This window comes from Bombina bombina, chromosome 3, assembly GCF_027579735.1.
Source record: "Bombina bombina isolate aBomBom1 chromosome 3, aBomBom1.pri, whole genome shotgun sequence".
In the NCBI taxonomy this organism is placed as follows: domain Eukaryota; kingdom Metazoa; phylum Chordata; class Amphibia; order Anura; family Bombinatoridae; genus Bombina; species Bombina bombina.
The window spans coordinates 1,154,956,585-1,154,980,813 of NC_069501.1; the positions used below are offsets into that span (position 1 = coordinate 1,154,956,585).

General features: G+C 41.3%; 1 protein-coding gene across 3 annotated transcripts in view; it reads left to right on the plus strand.

Moving 5' to 3' along the window:
- The window catches only part of ALKBH8 (alkB homolog 8, tRNA methyltransferase), a 532,982-nt gene extending 510,507 nt beyond the window's left edge, over nucleotides 1-22,475 (plus strand). For all 3 annotated transcript variants that reach the window (XM_053708559.1, XM_053708557.1, XM_053708560.1), the window contains 2 exons: nucleotides 20,145-20,294; nucleotides 21,882-22,475. In XM_053708559.1, coding sequence (XP_053564534.1) covers nucleotides 20,145-20,294; nucleotides 21,882-22,364 — 633 coding nt within the window. In that variant the 3' untranslated portion in view covers nucleotides 22,365-22,475. The remainder of the gene's footprint in view (nucleotides 1-20,144; nucleotides 20,295-21,881) is intronic.
- Nucleotides 22,476-24,229: the final 1,754 nt, after the last annotated feature.

The following is a 24,229-nucleotide window of genomic DNA, read 5'->3' on the forward strand; positions in this document are numbered from 1 at the left end:
CCAATAATGGCCCTCTAGTGAGGACTGCTTTATTTTAAGAAAACCCATTACGATTCTAATAGAGGCTTATTGAGCTAGTTATAATTCGTTTATTGCTTCTGTCTGTGCACTGTTTGTGTTGTAGATTCTATTTCCAAACTAAATTTTTCGGCTTCACGGGCATTTTCAAAAAAATAAACCTTATCCCTAGCAAATATTCTAAGTTTATGTGGATATAGTATTGTCGCTTTATATCCTTTTTGTATCAGTTCTGTACATATTGGTGCCAATTCTTTCCTCCTAGAGGCTGTCTCAACTGAGAAGTCTTGAAACAGGAGAATTTTGGCTCCATCTAGACTGATTGGTTGTTTCTTTCTGAATTGTTGAAGTATGTTAGTTTTATCAAGAAAATTTAAAAAGCGCACAATTACTGGTCTAGGCCTGTTTGCTTTATTATCAGTTGAGAGTGGGCCTACTCTATGGGCCCTTTCTATTATTATATGGGAGGTAGGCAATTCTAAAAGTTGTACTAGGGTCTGGGTAACAAATAAGGAGAGATCTTCATACTTTTTGCCCTCAGGTATTCCAATAATCCTTATATTGTTCCTTCGAGATCTATTTTCGAGATCCTCAACTTTTAACATTAGTTTTTGAATTTTAGAGTTGGTTTCTTCTAGATTAGAACTATGCAAAGTAGTAAGATCTTCTAGATCTGAGACCCTCTGTTCTGCCTCTTGTAATCTGTGTGAGAATTGCCTTATTTCATGTGTGAGTTGGACTATGTCCTGTTTAATCTCAGATCTCAGAGTTTCAAATTTGGGGGTCAAAGCTTCAAGTATGTTGGAAACCAAATTTTGAGCGTTAAGGGCCTCTATAGTAGGGTTAGTGGTAGATGTAGTGATATCTGTTATGTTTTCTGAGGCTCCTTTAGTTTTTTTATCCTTATATCTGCCTGCCATGCTTGGAGAAGTAGTTTTAAGGGAAGTATTTAAAAATCTGTCCATAGGACAGAAGGGAGCTAAGTGGGGGAAGTGGATAGCTAGTTGCGTGAGATTTGTGAGTTATGGACCTGAAGATCAGAGTGTAAGACATGATTATATTAGTGTGAAGAAGTGTAATGTGATTGTGAGATGGGGTGATTTATTATAAATTATTAATGTGAAGGGTAGAGGGGAGGGTGTAGTGAATTAAGGGAAGTGAGAACTATATTATTAACCTGTGAACGTGAAAAACAATTTGTGTAAGTGCCAGCCGTGATTGTGTGAGGGAGAAAAAAAAAAAAAAGGGGGGGAACCCAAGACTAGGGCAGTGGTCTACCAGGGATGTGAGTTGTTAGTGATGATACAGCTGTTCTCCCAAGCAATGGCAGGGTTGAGACCAGACAGCCTAGTATTGCCTACCCCAAGCTTATTAGTAAAGGTTTTTAGAGAACTTTTAACAGTTACCACTTGTTAACTCCAAACAGGATACAGAAGTTCCTGAATTGGATCATAAGTTTGGGGAGGTTTTTGTAGTGTGACTTTTTCTAAAATCTTAGAAAAGGATTTTATATAAAAAAGGGCAAGTGTAAAGATGATTATTTGAGCTGCCTAGATTATAAAGTCACTAAGTCTTAAATTGATCCTCTCTTTTTTACCAATTTACAGCTAAAGCCAATCAAACATATGTGAGTTAGAGTGAGGTATTTATATACAACAACAGCTTAATTGTTATAATAATAAGAAGGTGTACAGAGATAACTGCGTTTTTGGACTTAAATTCACTAGAGAGTTTAGCCCAATATTCTGAAGACGATTGTTATAGTCACAGGGATATTCCTATCCCAACCTTAGTTAGAAGTATTCAGTAAGCGGTATTTTTCTATTTACCAATACCCCTGTGACTACAACAATGAATCAGGCATATTAATATTTTCTAGAGAAGGGAAAAATAAAAGAAAAAGAAGAGAGAGAGAAAAAAAAAAAAAAGAGAAAAAAAGCAATTGTCAAATTTATGGCAATGAAGCTCAAATTTAAACTTTTGTAGTTGTATGTATATATCAGCTTTCCTATTCCTATCCCCTCTTCAGGAATAAAAAAAAAAGGAACTACAGTACAGTTTTTTGTTCCCCTATGGCTAGCATAACGTGCCTTTAATAAACACGAACACAAGGGGGGAAACGGATATATTTCTCCAGTACTTCAATTCCCTCTTTCCCTCCCCGTCCCTATTCCCCCTCCCTAAACCCAGGGGAGCACGTTTACTATAGTGAATGTCTTATATCTTAGCCAACTATATATATAAAGTTTATGTACAGCAATGAAATAGCATAAGAAATAACGTTTTTCTTTAAGCAATTTTTAAAGATGAAGCAGTATTTAAGGGGGGCTGCCTGTTCAAAAAAAGAAAAAACAACTGAGACTTTATCCTATTAAGCAACCAATCACTCAAAGTTGTACATGTATACCTGACCAGGCCTTAATAACAGAGGTTTTAGAAGCTTTTAACCACAAACATATAATGATTTCAGAGATCCTTTCACTTTCAAATTTAAAAGCAAACTATGCCGCTATAACAATTTCCCCATGGCCCTGTGAGTTGTAATATAGCTGCAGCATCGAGAAGAAAATACAAAACAAAATATTGATTAGCAGAGTGTATAGGATAGTCTTTCTCCGACGCTGCAAAACCCTCCTTTTTCCTCCCTTCTCCCTTCACCCTTCGTTTAGGTCATGCAAAGCAAGAAAGAATCTAGTAGAAACGGGTAGGAGGGTTAGTGGCTCATGCAGATTTGTAGGAAATACACAGTTCCCCCTATGTCCAGTTGGCTTCCTTATGTGTGAAGTAATGAGGAGGATAGAGCAGGAAAAAAAGAAAAAGAAGGCCCCCAGGCCAGGGGGGGCAAACTTTATGAGCCTCTTAAATGCTGCTTTAGTTCCAAAGTCTAAAGAAAAGTTCTGTCCGGTCAAATTAAACGCAGCTTTTCAAGTATTTATGTTGGATCACACTAGCTCTCTGATAGCCAAGTAACTTGTACCTCAACAGAATAAAAGTACCTTATACCATACACAGTGGTGAAATGGCATCAGCAGGTCCCAGAGCCCTGGCTTTCAGCTTTCCTCAGATGATGCAGATATTGGCCCCTCTCAGGAAAATCCGGAGCGTAGGCTGCGACAGCCTCCAGAACCCACTAGACACGGTTTGCAGACGGGGGCTGCCGAGATTCCACGAGCAGCAGCGGTGTGTGGAGTATACAGCTTGGCAGTCACTCCCGTTCCATGTCAGTGGGTAGCGCAGCGTCCGTCGTCCGACGTCACCAGCCGGCGTCTCAGTGATCCTTGTGTGCGCCTCCCATTGGAGGCCAGCGGACAGCTGACAGGTTCCACTGCATCGATGCCCCCAGGAAGCAGGTAAGAGCAGGGTAAGTTGAGAGGGACCAAGTGATTTCCTTGCACCAAAGTTAAATCAGGGGTCGAAGAAAAGGTACCCGTTCTTGACTTTTCGCCTAATCTTAGCTTGGGTCTTGATATCCAGTGTCCCTTCCACCTCCTCTCGCAACACCGGTGGGAGGGGTGGGGGAATGCGTGTATGGTTCCTAATCCTAGTGTGAAATTACAGGGAGTCAAAGTTTATAATGGCCAAGCACGATGCGTTGTAGCTGCACCGATATGGAGCCGGGGTCCGGTATCCCTTGGATAATTTTAGCCACCGCCTTGGAACGAAGGTCGGCGCGAATTTTAGCCGCCAATGGCTATGGTAGGAGTTTTAGAGAGAGGTGCTCACAGCACGTCCTGCACACAGTCTCCTCCCCCCGGAACTACAGCATGTCATTTTAAACAACTTTCCAATTTACTTCCAGAGCATACAATTTTAAACAACTTTCCAATTTACTTCTATTATTTAATTTGCTTCCTTCTCTTGTTATCCTTTGCTGAAAGGTTTATCTAGGTAAGCTCAAGAGCGGAAAAGAACTTAAGTTCTAGCTGCTGATTAGTGGCTGCATTTGACAAAGGCTGTGCGGCAACATTGGCCGGTGGTAGAGACTGATCCCACACTTCCATTTCAGAGGACTTCTGCCCCCAGGATAGTGTACCGCAGGGCAAATAATCTAAGAGACCTGTTGGTCAAATCTGATCCTGTAAAACACTATAAGAAGGAGACATGGTTAAAATTAGCTAAGGTGGGCTGTTTTCTATGTGGGAGTTGCATCACCTGCAATGGTATGCTTAGGAGCAATACATTACAACATCCACACAACCACCACAGATATAAGATATGCCATTGGTTATCTTGTACAAGCACCTTTGTAGTATACATGTTGATTCGTCCATGCTCAAGGGTCTACATTGGTAAAACTGTGACCACCTTCCGGGAGCGGATGGCCAATCATCTTTGTGCCATAAGTGAGGCACTTACTAAAGGTGAATCAGATCAGCCTGTAGCACGCCACTTTACTAAGTTTAAACATGCTGTTTCAAGTTTGAGATCTATGTTGATCGACCATGTACCCCCTATGTCTAGGGGTGGTAATCGAGCGAAGAAATTGTTACAACTTGAAAACAAGTGGATTTATCGGTTGGACACTTTGGCCCCAAGAGGCCTCAATACCTCCCAGGACTTCAGCCCCTTCTACTGAAGGATGTGACATAGGACTGGATCCACATTTTCTCCATTGGTTCAATGAGACTTTCTCTTACTCTTCGCTGTGCTTCTAATTGCACCATCATTGGGTTCTCACTGCTCATCAAAGTTTCTAACATATTCCATTGGGCCATGAAGTGGCCTTATGTCCTTTTATATAATATATATAGGTTTCTGATATATGCTAATATTGGTTGCTCAACTTTTAGTGTTACTTATCAGTTTGTATTTGTTTCCATTATAAATAACTTATACATGCCATACTGTTCCTAAATTTGCATTGTTTCCATTTTAATCTCTTTTGCTTTTTATCACATGCTATGTGCTGCCTTAAGTATGGGACCATTTACGATGCTATAGTTATCCTTTATAGGGTGATATTTGCATCTTATTTTGCTATGCATTTAGTTTATTTTTTGTTCCCAGAGCTCTTGCAGCAGCCATATCATGTGATTAATATAAGCACTCCTCTTTTACTCATAACCGCTAGTGTCAGTATACAACATCGCCATGGCAACGCCGGTACATACGTCATGACGTTACGCACGTTGGCACATTCTGATGACATCACACACATGTGTTTGATGGCGGTACGCTTAAACTACGGTGGTTAATAGATATGTATATAAGGAGTGTTTTGATGCATGTTTGTCATTATTTTTAGGTCTCTTGTTGTATCTGTTGGACATTTGACAAAGGCACAGCAATGTGCCGAAACGTTATGTCTTTTTTAACTTGATGAAACAAATTTTTTATCTAAGACCACTGAGTGCCTGTGCCTCTGGACTGACATATATATATATATATATATATATATATATATATATATATATATATATATACCTATTGTCATTGACTCACCCATGTGTTCAGTTAGAAACCAGTAGTGCATTGCTGATCCTTCATCAAATGATACCAAAGGAATGAAACAAATTTGATAATAGAAGTAAACGGGAAAGTTAAAATGATAAAAGTAGAAGGCGCCTCGTATGGTAGACCAGACAAGGTGAATCGGTCCTACTCACATGAAGGAAGGCACTAGTCAGGGCCAAACAGGCAAGCCGGATCCACAAAGTTGTCCGGCAGACTCACTCCCGACAGCAAGACAATGTACGCCTAGGAGGGCCGCAGAGCTTCCGGATAATCTTCCAGTGGTGGTATTCAAATCGCGGTGGGGGAAGTGGAACTAGTGCAACCAGGCACCAAATATCAAATACTTAAATGGTATGATGACGATAAGCAGCAGATGTTTAAATGTATTAAAAAGTTAAAAAAACATAAATTATGCTTACCGGATAATTTTGTTTCCATCGTGGAGAGGAGAGTCCACGGCTTCATTCATTACTTGTGGGAAATAAGAACCTGGCTGCCAGGAGGAGGCAAAGACATCCCAGCCAACTCCCAACAGCCTAGGAGGGCAGCAGAGCTTCCGGATAATCCTCCAAAGTGGTGGTATTCACACCACTGTGGGGGAAGTGGAACTAGTGCAACCAGGCACCAAATTCTCAAATGACGATAAGCAGCAGATGTTTAAAACCATTTATTAAAAAGTTAAAAACATATATAGCATATAGATACGCGTTTCTCTGTGGCACAGCACTGTTTCATCAGGCTATAGTATATTAAAAAACTGCTGCTTATTTGAAATACATCCTAACCAATCAGAATAAGGCCTAAAGACAACACCCACATTGATTATGGTGGAGATCACCTGTAGAAGTGGGGTGCACGTAAATAATCTTTAGGCATTCCTATACAAGATGGTAACATTAATAACCTTAATACAGATTTAAAACAATATTAAAGGGACAGTCAACACCAGACTTGTTGTTTAAAAATATAGATAATCCCTTTATTACCCATTCCCCAGTTTTGCACAACCAACACTATTATATTAATATACTTTTTACTTCTGTGACTAACTTGTTTCTAAGCATCTTCTGACAACCCCTAATCACATGACTTTTAGTTATCTATTGACTTGCATTTTAGCCAATTAGTGCAGTGTCTGCCACTAGCCACGGGCGTGATCACAATGCTATCTATATGGCCTACATGAGCTTGCTCTCCCCTGCTGTGAAAAGTAAATAAAATAGAGGCAGCCTTCAAGGGCTTAGAAATTATCATATGAGCCTTCCTAGGTTTGCTTTTAACTAGAATACCAAGAGAACAAAGAAAAATTGTTGATAAAAGTAAATTGGAAAGTTGTTTAAAATTACATGTCCTATTTGAAAAATGAAAGTTGTTTTGGACTTGATTGTCCCTTTAATGCTGAAAAAAATCACAATCGGCTAGATTACGAGTTTTTGTCGGTAAGGCTTGCGGGGCTAACGCTCCTTTTTTTCTTACTGCTCCCTTAAGCCAACGCTGGTATTACGAGTTTTCTGCAAGCCGGCATTAGCCTCAGAAAAGCCTCAGAATTTAGCTCCACATCTCACCTCAATACCAGCGTTGCTTACGGTAGCAGTAAGCTGGCTAAACGTGCTCGTGCACGATTTCCCCATAGGAAACAATGGGGCTGAGCTTGCTGAAAAAAACCTAACACCTGCAAAAAAGCAGTGTTCAGCTTCTAACGCAAAAAAATGTCTACCCCTAACATGAACCCGAGTCTAAATACCCCTAATCTTACGCTTTTTAACCCCTAATCTGCTGCCCCCAACATCGCCGACACCTACATTATAGTTATTAACCCCTAATCCGCCCCCCCCCCAATGTCGCCGCAACTATATTAAATTAATTTACCCCTAATCTGCCGCCAACGTCGCTGCCACTATAATAAAGTTATTAACCCCTAAACCTAAGTCTAACCCTAACAACCCCCTAACTTAAATATTATGTAAACAAAATTTATTTAACTTAATTAAATAAAGTATTCCTATTTAAAACTAAATACTTACCAATAAAATAAACCCTAAGATAGCTACAATATAACTAGTAGTCACATTGTAGCTAGCTTATGATTTATTTTTATTTTACAGGCAACTTTGTATTTATTTTAACTACGTACAATAGTTATTAAATAGTTATTAACTATTTAATAACTACCTAGCTAAAATAAGTACAAAATTACCTGTAAAATAAACCCTAACCTAAGTTACAACTACACCTAACACTACACTATCATTAAACTAATTACCTAAACTACCTACAATTAATTACAATAAAATTAAATAAACTAAATTACGGAAAAATCCCCACTAAATTACAGAAAATAAAAAAGAATTACAAGAATTTTAAACTAATTACACCTAATCTAATCCCCCTAATAAAATAAAAAAGCCCCCCAAAATAATACAATTTCCCTACCCTATACTAAATTACAAATAGCCCTTTAAAAGGGCCTTTTGCGGGGCATTGCCCCAAAGTAATCAGCTCTTTTACCTCTAAAAAAAAAAATACAATACCCTCCAACATTAAAACCCACTACCCACACACCCCTACTCTAAAACCCACCCAATCCCCCCTTAAAAAAACCTAACACTAACCCCCTGAAGATCACCCTACCTTGAGCCATCTTCACCCAGCCGGGCACAAGTGGTCCTCCATACGGCAGAAGTCTTCATCCGATCGGGGCAGAAGAGGTCCTCCATACGGCAGAAGGCTTCATCCAGGCGGCATCTTCTATGTTCATCCTTCCGGAGCGGGTCCATCTTCAATCCAGCCGACGCGGAGCATCCTCTTCAAACGAAGTCCTAACGAAAAATAAAGGTTCCTTTAAATGGCTTCATCCAAGATGGCGTCCCTTGAATTCCGATTGGCTGATGGAATCCTATCAGCCAATCGGAATTAAGGTAGGAAAAATCCTATTGGCTGATGCTATCAGCCAATAGGATTGACCTCGCATTCTATTGGCTGATTGGAACAGCCAATAGAATGTGAGGTCAATCCTATTGGCTGATTGGATCAGCCAATCGTATTGCACTTCAATCCGATTGGCTGATTACATCAGCCAATAGGATTTTTCCTACCTTAATTCCGATTGGCTGATAGGATTCTATCAGCCAATCGGAATTCAAGGGACGCCATCTTGGATGACGTCATTTAAAGGAACCTTTATTTTTCGTTAGGACTTCGTTTGAAGAGGATGCTCCGCGTCGGCTGGATTGAAGATGACCCGCTCCGCTCCGGAAGGATGAAGATAGAAGATGCCGTCTGGATGAAGCCTTCTGCCGTATGGAGGACCTCTTCTGCCGCCATCGGATGAAGACTTCTGCCGTATGGAGGACCACTTGTGCCCGGCTGGGTTAAGACGGCTCAAGGTAGGGTGATCTTCAGGGGGTTAGTGTTAGGTTTTTTTAAGGGGCGATTGGGTGGGTTTTAGAGTAGGGGTGTGTGGGTGGTGGGTTGTAATGTTGGGGGGTTATTGTATTTTTTTACAGGTAAAAGAGCTGATTACTTTGGGGCAATGCTGAGTAAAAGGCCCTTTTAAGGGCTATTTGTAATTTAGTATAGGGTAGGGAAATTTTATTATTTTGGGGGGCTTTTTATTTTATTAGGGGGATTAGATTAGGTGTAATTAGTTTAAAATTCTTGTAATTCTTTTTTTATTTTCTGTAATTTAGTGGGTTTTGTTTTTCGTAATTTAGTTTATTTAATTTTATTGTAATTAATTGTAGGTAGTTTAGGTAATTAGTTTAATGATGGTGTAGTGTTAGGTGTAATTGTAACTTAGGTTAGGATTTATTTTACAGGTAATTTTGGACTTATTTTAGCCAGGTAGTTATTAAATAGTTAATAACTATTTAATAACTATTGTACCTAGTTAAAATAAATACAAACTTACCTGTAAAATAAATATAAACCCTAAGCTAGCTACAATGTAACTATTAGTTATATTGTAGCTAGCTTAGGGTTTATTTTATAGGTATTTAGTTTTAAATAGGATTAATTTATTTAATTATGTTTAATTAATTTTGTTTAATTTAAATTATATTTAAGTTAGGGGGGGTTAGGGTTAGACTTAGCTTTAGGGGTTAATACATTTATTATAGTAGCGGCAACGTTGGGGTCAGAAGATTAGGGGTTAATAAATGTATGTAGGTGTCGGCGACACCTTTATTAGCACCACATTTATTCACACAACTTTCACACATCCTATAATATAAAAGGCCAAGTGTGTTTGTCCGAAGCTGTCATGCACAGTAGACAGCACAAGGACAAACACACCTGGCCTTTGAGTCCCTAGCTGTCGTCTAATCTGCGTCAGAAGTGGGCGTGGCTGGGCGTGAGCGGGGGCGTGGTCGGATGGTAATAGCAGTGAAGGGGGCGTGACCGGGTGCAGTCGCGCGATAGAAGGGAGAGAGATAGAGAGGGGAGAGGGGATAGAGAGGGAAGAGAGATAGAGAGGGGAGAGAGATAGAGAGAGGAGGGGAGAGAGAGCAAAAGAGAGAGCGCAAAAGAGAGGGGGAGAGAGAGCGCAAAAGAGAGGGGGAGAGAGAGAGCAAAAGGGGGGAGAGCACAAAAGAGAGGGGGGAGAGCACAAAAGAGAGGGGGGAGAGAGCACAAAAGAGAGGGGGAGAGAGCACAAAAGAGAGGGGGAGAGAGCACAAAAGAGAGTGGGGAGAGAGCGCAAAAGAGAGGGCGGGAGAGAGAGTGCATAAGAGAGGGCAGGAGAGAGAGCGCAAAAGAGAGGGGGGAGAGAGAGCAAAAGAGAGGGGGGAGAGAGAGCAAAAAAGAGGGCGGGAGAGAGAGCGCAAAAGAGAGGGGGTAGAGAGAGCGCAAAAGAGAGGGGGGAGAGAGCGCAAAAGAGAGGGGGGGAGAAAGGTAGCGCAAAAGAGAGGGGTGAAGAGCGCAAAAGAGAGGGGGGTGAGAGAGCGCAAAAGAGAGGGGGGGAGAGAGCGCAAAAGAGAGGGGGAGACAGAGCGCAAAAGAGAGGGGGAAGAGAGAGTGCAAAAGAAATGGAAGAGAGCACAAAAGAGAGGGGAAGAGAGAGCGCAAAAGAGAGGGGGGAGAGAGCGCAAAAGAGAGGGGGGAGAGAGCGCAAAAGAGAGGGGGAGAGAGAGAGCGCAAAAGAGGGGTGAAGAGCACAAAAGAGAGGGGGAGAGAGAGAGCAAAAGAGAGGGGGGGAGAGAGAGCGCAAAAGAGAGGGGGGAGAGAGAGCGCAAAAGAGAGGGAGTAAGAGCGCAAAAGAGAGGGGGGAGAGAGAGAGAGCGCAAAAGAGAGGGAGTAAGAGCGCAAAAGAGAGGGGGAGAGAGAGCGCAAAAGAGAGGGGGGAGAGAGAGTGCAAAAGAGAGGGGGGAGAAAGCGCAAAAGAGAGGGGGGAGAGAGCACAAAAGAGAGGGGGGAGAGAGAGTGCAAAAGAGAGGGGAGAAAGAGAGAGAGCACAAAATAGATGGGGAGAGAGAGAGCGCAAAAGAGAGGGGGGAGAGAGAGCGCAAAAGAGAGGGGGGAAAGAGAGCGCAAAAGGGAGGAGAGAGAGAGGGGGAGAGAGCGCAAAAGAGATGGGGAAGAGAGAGAGTGCAAAATAGATGGGGGAGAGAGAGAGCGCAAAAGAGAGGGGGGAGAGAGAGCGCAAAAGAGAGGGGGGAGAGAGAGCGCAAAAGAGAGGGGGAGAGAGAGAGTGCAAAAGAGAGGGGGAGAGAGAGCGCAAAAGAGAGGGGGGAGAGAGAGCGCAAAAGGGAGGGGAGAGAGCGCAAAAGAGATGGGGAAGAGAGAGAGTGCAAAATAGATGGGGAGAGAGAGAGCGCAAAAGAGAGGGGGGAGAGAGAGCGCAAAAGAGAGGGGGGAGAGAGAGCGCAAAAGAGAGGGGGGAGAGAGAGTGCAAAAGAGAGGGGGAGAGAGAGAGCTCAAAAGAGAGGGGGGAGAGAGCTCAAAAGAGAGGGGGAGAGAGAGCGCAAAAGAGAGGGGGGAGAGAGAGAGCGCAAAAGAGAGGGGGAGAGGGGGGAGAGAGAGTTCAAAAGAGAGGGGGAGAGAGAGAGCAAAAGAGAGGGGGGGAGAGAGCGCAAGGGGTGGGACTGCTGTACTGCAAAAAATGGCCCGTGTGAACGGGCTTTAGGACTAGTATTATATATTTGTTTTATATTCAAATATTACATATTTTACATACATTTGAAATTAATAATATTATTGTTGATATTTATTATGGTTATACATTATTATTATTTTTGTTACACTATCGTGTCAATATATATATATATATATATATAATATATATATATAATGTGTGTATGTGTTGTACATTTCTTTATTTTATATAGATATATATATATTTTTTTTTTAGATTAATCAAAGTAATATCACTTGATTTTACACCATTATGATATCAAACACATATTCCTCCCTTTTCCTGCACTGGCTGTCATACAATTAAAACATCACCACAATCCCTTCTGAGGACATCACATCACTATAGAGACTTCGGTCTATGCATATGTTGTCTTTCGCACTTATTTTTATTTTCTTAACACACTTTCTTTACTCCCCCCTCTCCCCTTCCCTATTAATCTTTTTTGGCAAAGATTACCATTTTGTACTTTTTTTTGTACTGGTGGCATTTATATTTTTATTCAGGCATATGGTTGCATGCTAGACAGTGGTCTATGAGCTAGTAATAATAACGTTGAGAATTATCTGTGGATATTTTATCATGATGATTAACATTATTATTATGATTTTTATATGAACATCACTATTTATTTTCCATACTAATGTATTTGCATGCTTATATATTGGGCTCTTATGAGATCTAGAGTACGGCAATATTTAGTCTGGCTAATACAGCAAGAGAGAGATATATATACATACAGTGGGGAATTATTTTGATTCTATGATCTTAAAGGGATACTAACCCCATTTTTTTTCTTTCATGATTCAGATAGAGCATGAGATTTTAAGCACCTTTCTAATTTACTCCTATTATCAATTTTTCTTTGTTCTCATGCTATCTTGATTTGAAAAAGCAGTACTATAAGCTTTAGAGCCAGACCATTTTTTGTTCAGAACATGGGTAGCACTTGCTGATTTGTGGCTAAATGTAGCAAACCAATCAGCAGCTCTACCAAGGTGCTGAACTAAAAAATGGGCCGGCTCCTAACCTTTTTTACTGCTTTTTCAAATCAAGATAACATGAGAACAAAGAAAAATTGATAATAGGAGTAAATTAGAAAGTTGCTTAAAATTGCATGCTCTATCTGAATCATGAAAGGGAAAATGTGGGGTTAATATCCCTTTAACTAATCTTTATCATTTGTATTTTGAAAGAGATGATTTTTTTCTGCATTAATATTGTTTTAAATCTGTATTAAGGTTACCATCTTGTAAAGGAATGCCTTAAAGGAACACTGAACCCAATTTTTTTCTTTCGTGATTCAGATAGAGCATGCAATTTTAAGCAACTTTCTAATTTACTCCTATTATCAATTTTCCTTCGTTCTCTTGCTATCTTTATTTGAAAAAGAAGGCATCTAAGCTTATTTTGGGGTTGAGAACTCTGGACATCACTTTTTTATTGGTGGATGAATTTATCCTCCAATCAGCAAGAACAACCCAGGTTGTTCACCAAAAATGGGCCGGCATCTAAACTTACATTCTTGCATTTCAAATAAAGATACCAAGAGAATGAAGAAAATTTGATAATAGGAGTAAATTAGAAAGTTGCTTAAAGTTGCATGCTCTATCTGAATGACGAAAGAAAAAAATTTGGGTTCAGTGTCCCTTTATCCCTTTGAGTGCTAAGCACTGTCCCACCTGGGTGCTAATATTTTCTACGGTTTTTATTATTTTTGGGGAAAAAAAAAATATTTTTTTTTACAGACTTTTTTTTAACATTGTTAAGTATAAATAAAGTTGCGTGGTGATGTCGTGGGTAGGAGCGCATGATCGTTGCGCATGATTGCCGGGGTAGGAGCGGTTAGGAACCCCCAGATCTCCCTCAAGATGGGAGAGTGCTCATGAAGGCTCTGAGCCGTCATTGGCACCAGAGTGAGAAACGTCATTAGCACTCAAAGGGTTAAGATTATTTACGTGCACCCAACTTCTACAGGTGATCTCCACCATAATCAATGTAGGTGTTGTCTTTAGGCCTTATTCTGATTGGTTAGGATGTTTTTTAAATAAACAGCAGTTTTTTAGTATACTATAGCCTGTTGAAACGGTGCTGTGCCGCTGAGAAACGCGTAGCTATATGCTGTATATGTTTCCATCTAAATGGGAGCAGAGTCCATGGCTGCATTCATTACTTGTGGGAAATAAGAACCTGGCCACCAGGAGGAGGTAAAGACATCACAGCGAAAGGCTTAAATACCTCCCCCACTCCCTTCATCCCCCAGTCATTCTTTGCCTTTCGTCACAGGAGGATGGCAGAGAAGTGCCAGAAGATTCGAAGTAGTCTCTTATGGAGGGTAGTACTCTTCGGAAGGGGACTGAAGTTTTAAGTAGTCCTGTCAGCCTCTCAGTGAGAGCCTGGGTGAAACCATCTTTACTAACAGCTCCATAAGTAATTAGCATTGACGAGTTTTGCTGCCTGCTTTCTACACTCAAGTCCATGTCAGGAGCGATGCTACTAACCTGTCACACTTAAAGGGCCGTGTTCCTGTTCCACGGCATAGATTCTGGTAAGATTGTTTCATTTTATTATATCATAATGATAACGGAGAAGACAGGGTCACAGTGTGGCACCTTTATCTTTATAGAATCAAGGGTGAATATTCCTGGAAGGGGGATTATTAAACAGGGGGGGTTTATACATAATATTGTTTATTTTGTCATTGCTGCGTTATGTGCGAGATGAGGCTCTGGCAATGGTGGAACTGACAGGTTTTCTTCTGGGAGTATTGGGCGGCCTTTTTGGTGCGTTTTCTTCCCTAGTGCAGGGGTGGTCCTGTAAGGGACTCCATGTGACCGGGTGTGGCGGCAACTTCTTCTGCTTGACTGGCGCAAGAAACTAAGCGGTTTCTGTAGTCCGGGTCATAGGAGGTGGTGAGTGTCCCGGCCATTGGAGGTTATAAAGGTGCCCCTTATTTTTATTAAATTCTAGTCCGTAATAAAAGCGCAAGCTATGGAGGATTCTGAAGCATTAGAGGGTACTCCCTCTTTAACAAAGTCTCATACCTGTGTTTATTGTGAGGAGGTTCTGGTAGATCAGCCTGCTCAACTATGTTCCACATGCCTTGATAATGTTGCGACATCTAAAAATAAGAGGATGTCTAGTACTACTGAGCCGTCCACCTCTGAGGGCTCTCCGTCCCGTGAGGTGCATTCCCTGCATCCATCTCCTATTGCACATGCAGCGCCCCAGGGTCCAACCATTACTCTTACGGGAGATCTTTGTTGGCCGTCAGATTTTGCGGATCAACTGCAAACAGCGGTATCAAAGGTGATCCATGCTTTACCACGTTCTGCTAAGCGCAAGCGTAGGACGCATCTTGGCGGTCCGGCCCAGGGGTTATCTACGCCTATGGAAATATCAGAGGGTGTTATCTGCTGATGAGGCCCAATCCGACTCTTCGGAGGAGGCCCCTTTTGGGTCGGAATCCGTGTCATCTAGGCCTCCGGCTGCGGAGAAGCCTGACTTTAGGTTTAGGATGGAGAATTTGCGCTTTTTGCTGAAGCAAGTGCTTTCTACTCTGGAGGTTCCGGAACCGAAGCTTCCGGAGGTACCTTTGATTCCTAAGCTTGATAAAGTATATGAGGACAGGGTGGTACCTCAGACCTTCCCGGTTACCGTTAAGATGGCTAATATTATTAAGAATGAATGGGAGTGATTAGGTTCTTCCTTTTCCCTATCTTCTTCCTTTAAGAAACTGTTCCCCGCTCCAAACTCTCAGCTCGAGCTATGGGGAACTGTCCCTAAAGTGGATGGTGCCATCTCTACGCTCGCAAAGTGGACGACTATTCCCACTTGAGGATAGTTTGTCGTTTAAAGAGCCCATGGATAAAAAGTTGGAAAACATGTTAAGAAGATGTTTCAGCACACAGGGTTTGTTTTTCAACCTGCAGCAACTGTGGCCGCGGTTTCCAGAGCTGCAACATATTGGTGTGAATACGTGTGTTATATGGTCGATGGGGAGACTTCCATTAAGGAGATACAGGAAAAGATTAAGGGGTTGAAGGTCGCCAATTCTTTCATATGTGACGCCAATATGCAAATTATTCACCTGAATGCGAAAATATCAGGTTTTTCCGTTTTAGCTCGCAGGGCTCTGTGGCTAAAATCATGGTCTGCGGACATGACCTCTAAGTCGAGATTGTTGTCCCTACCTTCTCAAGGAAAGATTTTGTTCTGTCCAGGATTGGATTAGATCATATTCACGGTTACGGGAGGCAAGGGTGCTTTTCTACCGCAGGATAAGAAGACTAAGCCTAAGGGTCCTACCTTTTGTCCATTTCGTGCGGACAAGGCCCAACACCAGCAGCCCGCCGCTAAAGTGGATCAGTCCAAGGGAACTAGACCTAAAGTGTTTAAACAAATTTCTGACTGTTCCATCGTTCAAAATCGAAACAATCAGATATATTCTGCCCCTAGTACAAGAGGGACACCTTCATGTACCAATCCACAGGGATTATTTCAGGTTCCTGAGATTTGCGTTTCTGAACCAACACTTCCAGTTTGTGGTCCTTCTTTTTGGTCTCGCAACGGCCCCGAGAGTCTTCATGAAGGTTCTGGGGGCGCTACTTGCAGTAGCCAGATCCAGAGGCATTGCTGTGGCGCCCTATCTGGACGACATCCTAGTCCAGGCGATGTCATTTAGTCTCGCACAGGATCACTCGAGGGCCCTTTTTCTCCTGCTCCAATCTCAAGGTTGGAAGATCAACTAAGGAAGGAGTTCCCTGGTTCCCAGCAACAGGGTGGAGTTCCTGGGCACAATAATAGACTCTATATCCATGAAGATATTTCTCACAGATAAGCGACGCAGGAAGATTGCGTCCTCTTGTCTGGCTCTTCAGTCCTCCTCAAGTCCCTCGGTGGCCCTATGTATGGAGGTTATAGGACTCATGGTTTCCAACATAGATGTCATTCCATTCGCCAGGTTCCATTTCAGACCTCTTCAGTTGTGCATGTTGAGACAGTGGAACAGCGATCATTCCGATCTATCACAGCAGATATCCCTGGACGTTCAGACTCGAAACTCCCTCTCTTGGTGGATCCGTCCGGAACAACTATCCCTGGGGAGACCGTCCTGGGAGATTGTGACCACGCACGCGAGTCTGGCAGGATGGGGAGCTGTTAGTGGTGCCAGGATGGCACAGGGAAAATGGGTCCGGGAGGACTATCTCCTCCCAATAAACATTCTAGAACTTCGAGCAATCTACAATGCTCTAAAGGCGTGGCCTCCTCTGGGGTCATTCAGCTTCATCAGATTCCAGACCGACAACATTACCTTGGTGGCTTACATCAACCATCAGGTGGGTACAAGAAGCTCCCTAGCAATGAGGAAGGTGTCTCGGATTTTGGAATGGGCGGAGTCGCACAACTGCTCACTCTCAGTGATCCACATTCCGGGTGTGGACAACTGGGATGCGGACTTTCTCAGCAGGCAGTCCTTTCATCCGGGGGAATGGTCTCTCCACCCCAAGGTGTTTGCAGAGATTTGTCTCAGATGAGGAACGCCAGAGATAGATCTCATGGCGTCCAGACTCAATTGCAAGCTACCCAGTTACGGGTCGAGGTCAAGGGATTTTCAATGCAGAGCGGATAGATGCCTTAGCGGTTCCTTGGGGTTTGAACCTAGCTTACATTTTTCCACCGTTACTGCTTCTTCCTCGTGTAGTGGCCCGCATCAAGCAGGAGCGAGCTTCGGCCATTCTGATCGCTCCGTCGTGGCCGTGGAGGACGTGGTTTTCAGATCTGGTGGGGATGTCATCCTCACCTCCTTGGAGGTTACCCTGTCGCAGTGATCTGCTGGAACAGGGTCCCTTTCAACATCAAAATCTAGATTCTCTGAGGCTGACTGTGTGGAGATTGAACGCTTAGTCTGAGAGGGTTATTGATACTCTAGTTCAGGCCAGGAAGCCGGTCACTCGTCGCACCTATCATAAGGTGTGGAGGACTTACTTGTCCTGGTGCTAGTCGCATGGATATCCTTGGCATAAAGTTAAGGTATCTAGGATTCTTTCCTTTCTCCAGGATGGTCTGGAGAAGGGGCTTGCCGCCAGTTCCTTAAAGGGACAAATTTTGGCATTATCAGTCTTGTTGCACAAGAGGCTCGCTGAGCTTCCTGAAGTACAGTCTTTTGTTCAAGCTCTGTCTAGAATCAGGCCTGTCTTTAGACAGTCCGCTCCTCCCTGGAGCTTAAACTTAGTTCTTAAGGTATTGCAGAGGGCTCCGTTTGAACCTATGCACTCGACTGACATTAAGACTCTTTCTTGGAAGGTCCTCTTCCTGTTAGCTATTGCATCGGCACGCAGAATTTCTGGGCTGGTGGCCTTGCAATGGGAGCCTCCTTATTTGGTTTTTCACGCTGATAAGGCTTTTCTTCGCACTGGATTGGGATTTCTTCCCAAGGTTGTGTCTGATCGTAACATCAATCAGGAAATAGTTGTTCCTTCTTTGTGTCCTAACCCTTCTTCTCCAAAGGAGAGGTTACTTCATAATTTGGATTTGGAAGCGTAAGGGCCAGAAGGCCTCTGCTACTTCTTTGTCTTTTTGGTTGAGGAGCATGATTCGCTTAGCCTATGAGACAGCGGGACATAAGCCTCCTCAGAGGATCACGGCTCATTCCACTAGAGCTGTGGCTTCTTCTTGGGCCTTTAAGAATGAGGCCTCTATGGAGCAGATTTGTAAGGCGGCTACCTGGTCCTCCTTACATACTTTTACAAAGTTTTACAAATTTTACATTTTTGCTTCTGCGGAAGCTTTTTTTGGGAGAAAGGTTTTGCAGGCTGTGATGCCCTCAGATTAGGGTCTGCCTTTTTGCCCTCCCATTTTTCATTCAGTGTCCTCTAGAGCTTGGGTATTTGTTTCCCACAAGTAATGAATGAAGCCGTGGACTCTCTTCCCCTTTAGATGGAAAACATAAATTATGCTTACCTGATAATTTTGTTTCCATAGTGAGGAGGAAAGTCCAAGGCTCCAGCCCGTTGCTCCGTTGGGCGGACCTAATTTGTATTTGTTCTTCTGGCACCATTTATGCCCTGATATTTCTCCTACTGTTCCTTGTTCCCTTGCCAGAATGACTGGGGGATGAGGGGAGTGGGGGAGGTATTTAAGCCTTTGGCTGGGGTGTCTTTGCCTCCTCCTGGCAGCCAGGTTCTTATTTCCCACAAGTAATGAATAAAGCCATGATCTCTCCTCCCCACGATGGAAACAAAATGATCATGTAAGCATAATTTATGTTTTTTTACTTTTTAATAAATTTAAACATCTGCTGCTTATCATCATCATACCATTTAAGTATTTGATATTTGGTGCCTGGTTGCACTAGTTCCACTTCCCCCACCGCGATTTGAATACCACCACATTGGAAGATTATCCGGAAACTCTGCTGCCCTCCTGGCGTACGTTGTCTTGCTGTCGGGAGTGAGTCTGCCGGGCGACTTTGAGGATCCGGCTTGCCTGTTTTGCACTGACTAGTGCCTTCCTTCATGTGAATAGGACTGATTCACCTTGTCCGTTAACTACCCCTTATTTGCTGATCTACTCTATAAGGCGCCTTTTACTTTTATAGTTTTAGTGTACCCAAGTGTGTTGCTGGACATCATAGAAGAGCTGCCCTGGCTCCCCCTGAGCCATTGGAGACCTCCTTCACCACTATTTGTGAGGGCTGTGTGACTGTTTCCATTTGCGTATATCGGACAGTTCTGGTTTTACACACCACTTTTATATTGCTACAATATGTCTGTTGTTTTCACTTTTATCCTTGTGTTTTTATTATTGTTGTGTTTTATACTATACTATTATAGATCTCTTGCATTTTCTGTGTGGTGCCTCTTATAGACACCAGATTCTCACATGGATCAACACACACATTGTTGTGCAAATAGGTACCTATATTTTAAACAGAATAGTTGTTTAAAATTGTTTGTTCTGCCTCACTAATGAAAGAAAAAATGGGGTTTCATGTCCCTTTAGCTGTTACCACACACTATTTAATGGTGGCCTTATGGACTTGACAGTTTGGGTATAGGATCTCACATGTTATGGCCCGTGGACTCTCACCATCTTATGAAAGAAAACAAAATGTATGCAAACCTAATAAATTAATTTATTTCATGATGGCAAGTGTCCACAAGAGCCACCCTTGTTTCTTCAGTATAGTCAGTGGCTGTACCGGTTTGTACTTCTCTTACCTTGCTTTATCTTTCTTACGTTTTTCTCTTGGACATAGGTATGGGATAGTGGAAGGGATAAAAAAGCTCTGTTATGTTGGGTGTTCTGCCTTCTCCTAGTGGACTAGACTTTAATCTCACATGGCTTATGGACTTTCACCATCATGAAATAAATTATTAATTTTAAGGTAAGCATATATTTTGTTTTTCTCAATTTTCTACTTTTATATATTCTATTTAGAATCCCTTCTTACAGATGTTTTTGAAGGGTCACCGGTTTGTTTATTAATGCTTATAATTAAAAATATATATAAATATTATGTTTCCTTTGTGTCTGGCAGATTGGCTGTGACAGGAGTAAAAATCTTGTGGACATTTGTGGCGAAAAGAATTTTGAGGCATGTGTGTGTGACGCTTTATCAGTACCTTTCCAGTCTGGTTCGTTTGATGCTTGTATCTCCATAGCGGTTATTCACCATTTTGCAACAGAAGTAAGTGAAATGAATTAATATTATGTAGCTTTTTAAAGTATATTTCTAAAAAAAAAGTCTAAAAAAAATAGAATATTTTTCCCCCCATATGTAACCACCATGGTAAAACGTTTGTTAAAGACTTACTAGTTAAAAGATAAGTGACGAAAAAAAAATCATTTTTAATGCCCCCATTTTGTAGCTTTTTTGGGGTCTTTATTAGCTGCGTGAATGCGCACTGACCGGTATCAAAATAGCAGAAACTATTTTCTGACTAGAATGTTACTTTTGCATAATTGTGTTTGTTATAGTACACTGTGCAAATTCAAATCTTTTAAAGGGACATTCCAGCCAAAATTAAAATCCACATGGGTGCATTACAGTTTTGAATAGAAGCATTTTTGTAATATATATGTATTAGCAAAAATGCTTCTAATAAAAGCTACAGCTGTTTCAAAAGTGTATCCAAGTATGCATCGTGCACCAGCATTTTAAACACAGCACTTTCTCAGAGAGCCTAATGTGGTAATGACTTAGTTTGATAATTGCTGACATGATACAAGCCCCACTTGCAGCTCTGGGCAGCTGCAGTATTTAAAATGCTGGTGCACTGAGAATATCTAGCTATGCTTCACATGCACGTGCAGAGAAAAATGTTAACACTAAAACAAAAATGTTTACTAGAAGCATTTATGCCAATACATGTATATTGCAAATATGTTTCGATTCAAAGTAATTCATCTCTGTGCATTTCAATTTTGACCGGAATGTCCCTTTAAACTTTTAAAACATTCACAGATTTTTTTTCTGGCTGTTGGTCTAAGCAGCTAAAACATTTGCCAAAAAATGTAAGTGTCTAGAAATGATCTATGTAGATTGTAGAGTAACATATTGCTATGTTAAAGTTCACCATTTTAAATCACACTCAGTAAAACAATAATTTTCTTTTTTTTTTATCATGACTTGCATATGTAGCATAAGGGTTTGTTTACAGATATTTTAAACAGCGTCACCCTTGTGCCATAGTTGAGGACATTTTTATATGTATGTGTTTCTATGTGTATATATACTGTAAATACATATACACACATACATACATATACATCTTTAGAAATGTATATGTATGTGTATATATATCTGTAAATACATATACACACATACATACATATACATCTTTAGAAATGTATATGTATGTAACGCTATGTTAAAGCCCTTTACCTGTCTTTTTTTCTAACACCTGAGACCTCATATGTTAGAAACCTTATAACTCTTTTATACAATTTTTTTAAATAATTTTTATCAGATAGTGTTGTTATGAGTGCAAGTGTAGAGCATACAGTTTTAAACAACTTTCAAATTTACTTCTATTATCAAAATGTCTTTGTTTTCTTGGTATCCTTTGTTGAGAAGCAGGGATATAAGGTCATAAGTGTGCACGTGTATTCAGCAATTTTGCAATAATGTTATACATTCGCAAGAGCACTAGATAGCAGCACTTTTTCCTGTCATGTAGTGTAGTCCGCGTTACCATTTGTTGCCACAGTTTCTAAATATAAAGGGGCTTTGAAGCCCATATAATGAGTTGTTTTGTTTTGTTTTTTGCTAAAGGAAAGAAGATTGGCGGCCGTTGGAGAACTAACCCGTCTCCTACGAGCAGGTGGAACAGCACTCATTTATGTCTGGGCCATGGAGCAAGAATATAAGAAAAATAAATCAAAGTATCTCAAGGAAAACAAAACTGATAAAGAAAAGCAAATATGTAAAAGCACAAATGTGAAAAAGGAAGACATTAATATCACACTACCTGTTCACACTAACAGAACGGCATTTGATTCTCAAGATCTGCTCGTTCCTTGGCATCTTAAAATAACAAGCCAGGCAAAAGACACTGTAACATCCAACCCTTTAGAGTGTAAAGAAAACCAGAAAGGAGCTAGCCCTGTGTTCCATCGTTATTATCATGTATTCTGTGAAGGAGAGCTTGAGGCACTGTGTAATCATTTGCCGAACATCACCACAATGCAAAGTTATCACGACCAAGGAAACTGGTGTGTGATTGTACAGAAATCACATGATCTAGATGACCATTAGCTTTCATGTTAAGCTGTGTTATTTCACATTTTAATATTGTAAATACAACTTTAGCATGATTTTTTGCAATTGAGATGTTTTTGAAATAAAGTAATTGATTAACAGCAGAAACAGGAATATGCGGATGGTATATTTTTAGTACATTTGTTGTAGTTAAAGGGACAGTCTAGTCAATTAAACTTTCATGATTCAATTTGAACAACTTTTCAATTTACTTTTATCATCAAATTTGCTTTGTTCTCTTGGTATTCTTTGTTGAAAGCTAAACCTAGGTAGGCTCATATGCTAATTTCTAAGCCTTTGAAGTCCGCGTCTTATCGCAGTGCATTTTCACAGTTTTTACAGCTAGACAGTGCTAGTTCATGTGTGCCATATAGATAACGTGTTTACTTCTGTAGAGTTATTTAGGAGTCATTGATTAGCTAAAATGCAAGTCTGTCAAAATAACTGAAATAAGGGGGCAGACTGCAGAGGCTTAGATACAAGGTAATTACAGAGGTAAAAAGTATATTAATATAACCGTGTTGGTTATGCAAAACTGGGGAATGGGTAATAAAGGGTTTATGTATATTTTTAAACAATAAAAATTCTGGAGTAGACTGTCCCTTTAATTTATTTAAGGAATTAAACTAAATTATTCATGCGTTTTAAAACTGTGATTATTTGCAATCTTAGCGGTTTGTAACTAAGGTCCATTGCTGTTCTCACACATAACTGAAGAGTATGGAAAGAAAACTTCAGTTGGGGGGACAGTTTGCAGATCACCTGCTTTGAGGTATGTGCAGTATATTATTTTCTAGAGAGATGATAAGGTCTAAAAAATGCTGAAAGTGCCTGATATATTTGAGGTAAGCCTGATACAGTGATTTAACAACGACTGGGATCATGCTTACAAGATAAGGGTAATATTCATGTTAACTCTCATATTACTTAGTGTAAACATTTTTCATAACTTACAGAAAAAACGTTTTTTCTCTGATGGTGATAAATCTTTATTTGGGGCCTAGTTTTCCACATGGCTTGTTAGATTACTCCTAGAAGTACTTTTTTAAGGCCCTCTGACATTGAGTGCATGGTGGGAGGGGCCTATTTTCGCGCACTTTATGCGCAGTTGATATTCAGACTGAGACATCCAGCTTCCCTAAAGGAGTCCTCTGGCATCTAGGACCACTATAGAGGGTTTTTTTTCCTGCAAAATCGTGTTTAAGGGCAAGTAGGAGCCAAAGCAGAGCTGTGGCAGTGTGTTTGACTGTTTTTTTAACGGCTTTTCCGTTTTTCTAATCCGGTTTGGGGCCTAAGGGATTAATCATCCATTTGCAAGTGGGTGCAATGCTGCTTTAGTCTCTTATACACACTGTAAAAATTTCGTAGAGTTTACTACTTTTTAATACTGTTTTGCAGTTTATGTGGTAGTTTTTTTCTCAACATCCCCTTCAAAGGGTAGACCCTATTCGGGCCTGGACTGAAGGAGATCATTTCTGATATTACTGGAGGAAAAGGCCCTTCTCTTCCCCAGGATAGGTCAACAAATTAAGGACCAAACAGACTAATTTTCATTCCTTTCGAAACTTCAAGAGTGGCGCAGCTTCAACTTCCTCTACTGCAAAACAAGAAGGAAATTTTGCCCAGTCCAAGCCAGTCTGGAGACCTAACCAGGCTTGGAATAAGGGAAAGCAGGCCAAAAAACCTGCTGCTGCCTCTAAGACAGCATGAAGGAGTAGCCCCCGATCCGGGACCGGATTTAGTTGGGGGCAGACTTTCTCTCTTTGCCCAGGCTTGGGCAAGAGACGTCCAGGATCCCTGGGCTCTGGAGATTGTTTCCCAGGGATATCTTCTGGATTTCAAAGCCTCACCTCCAAAGGGGA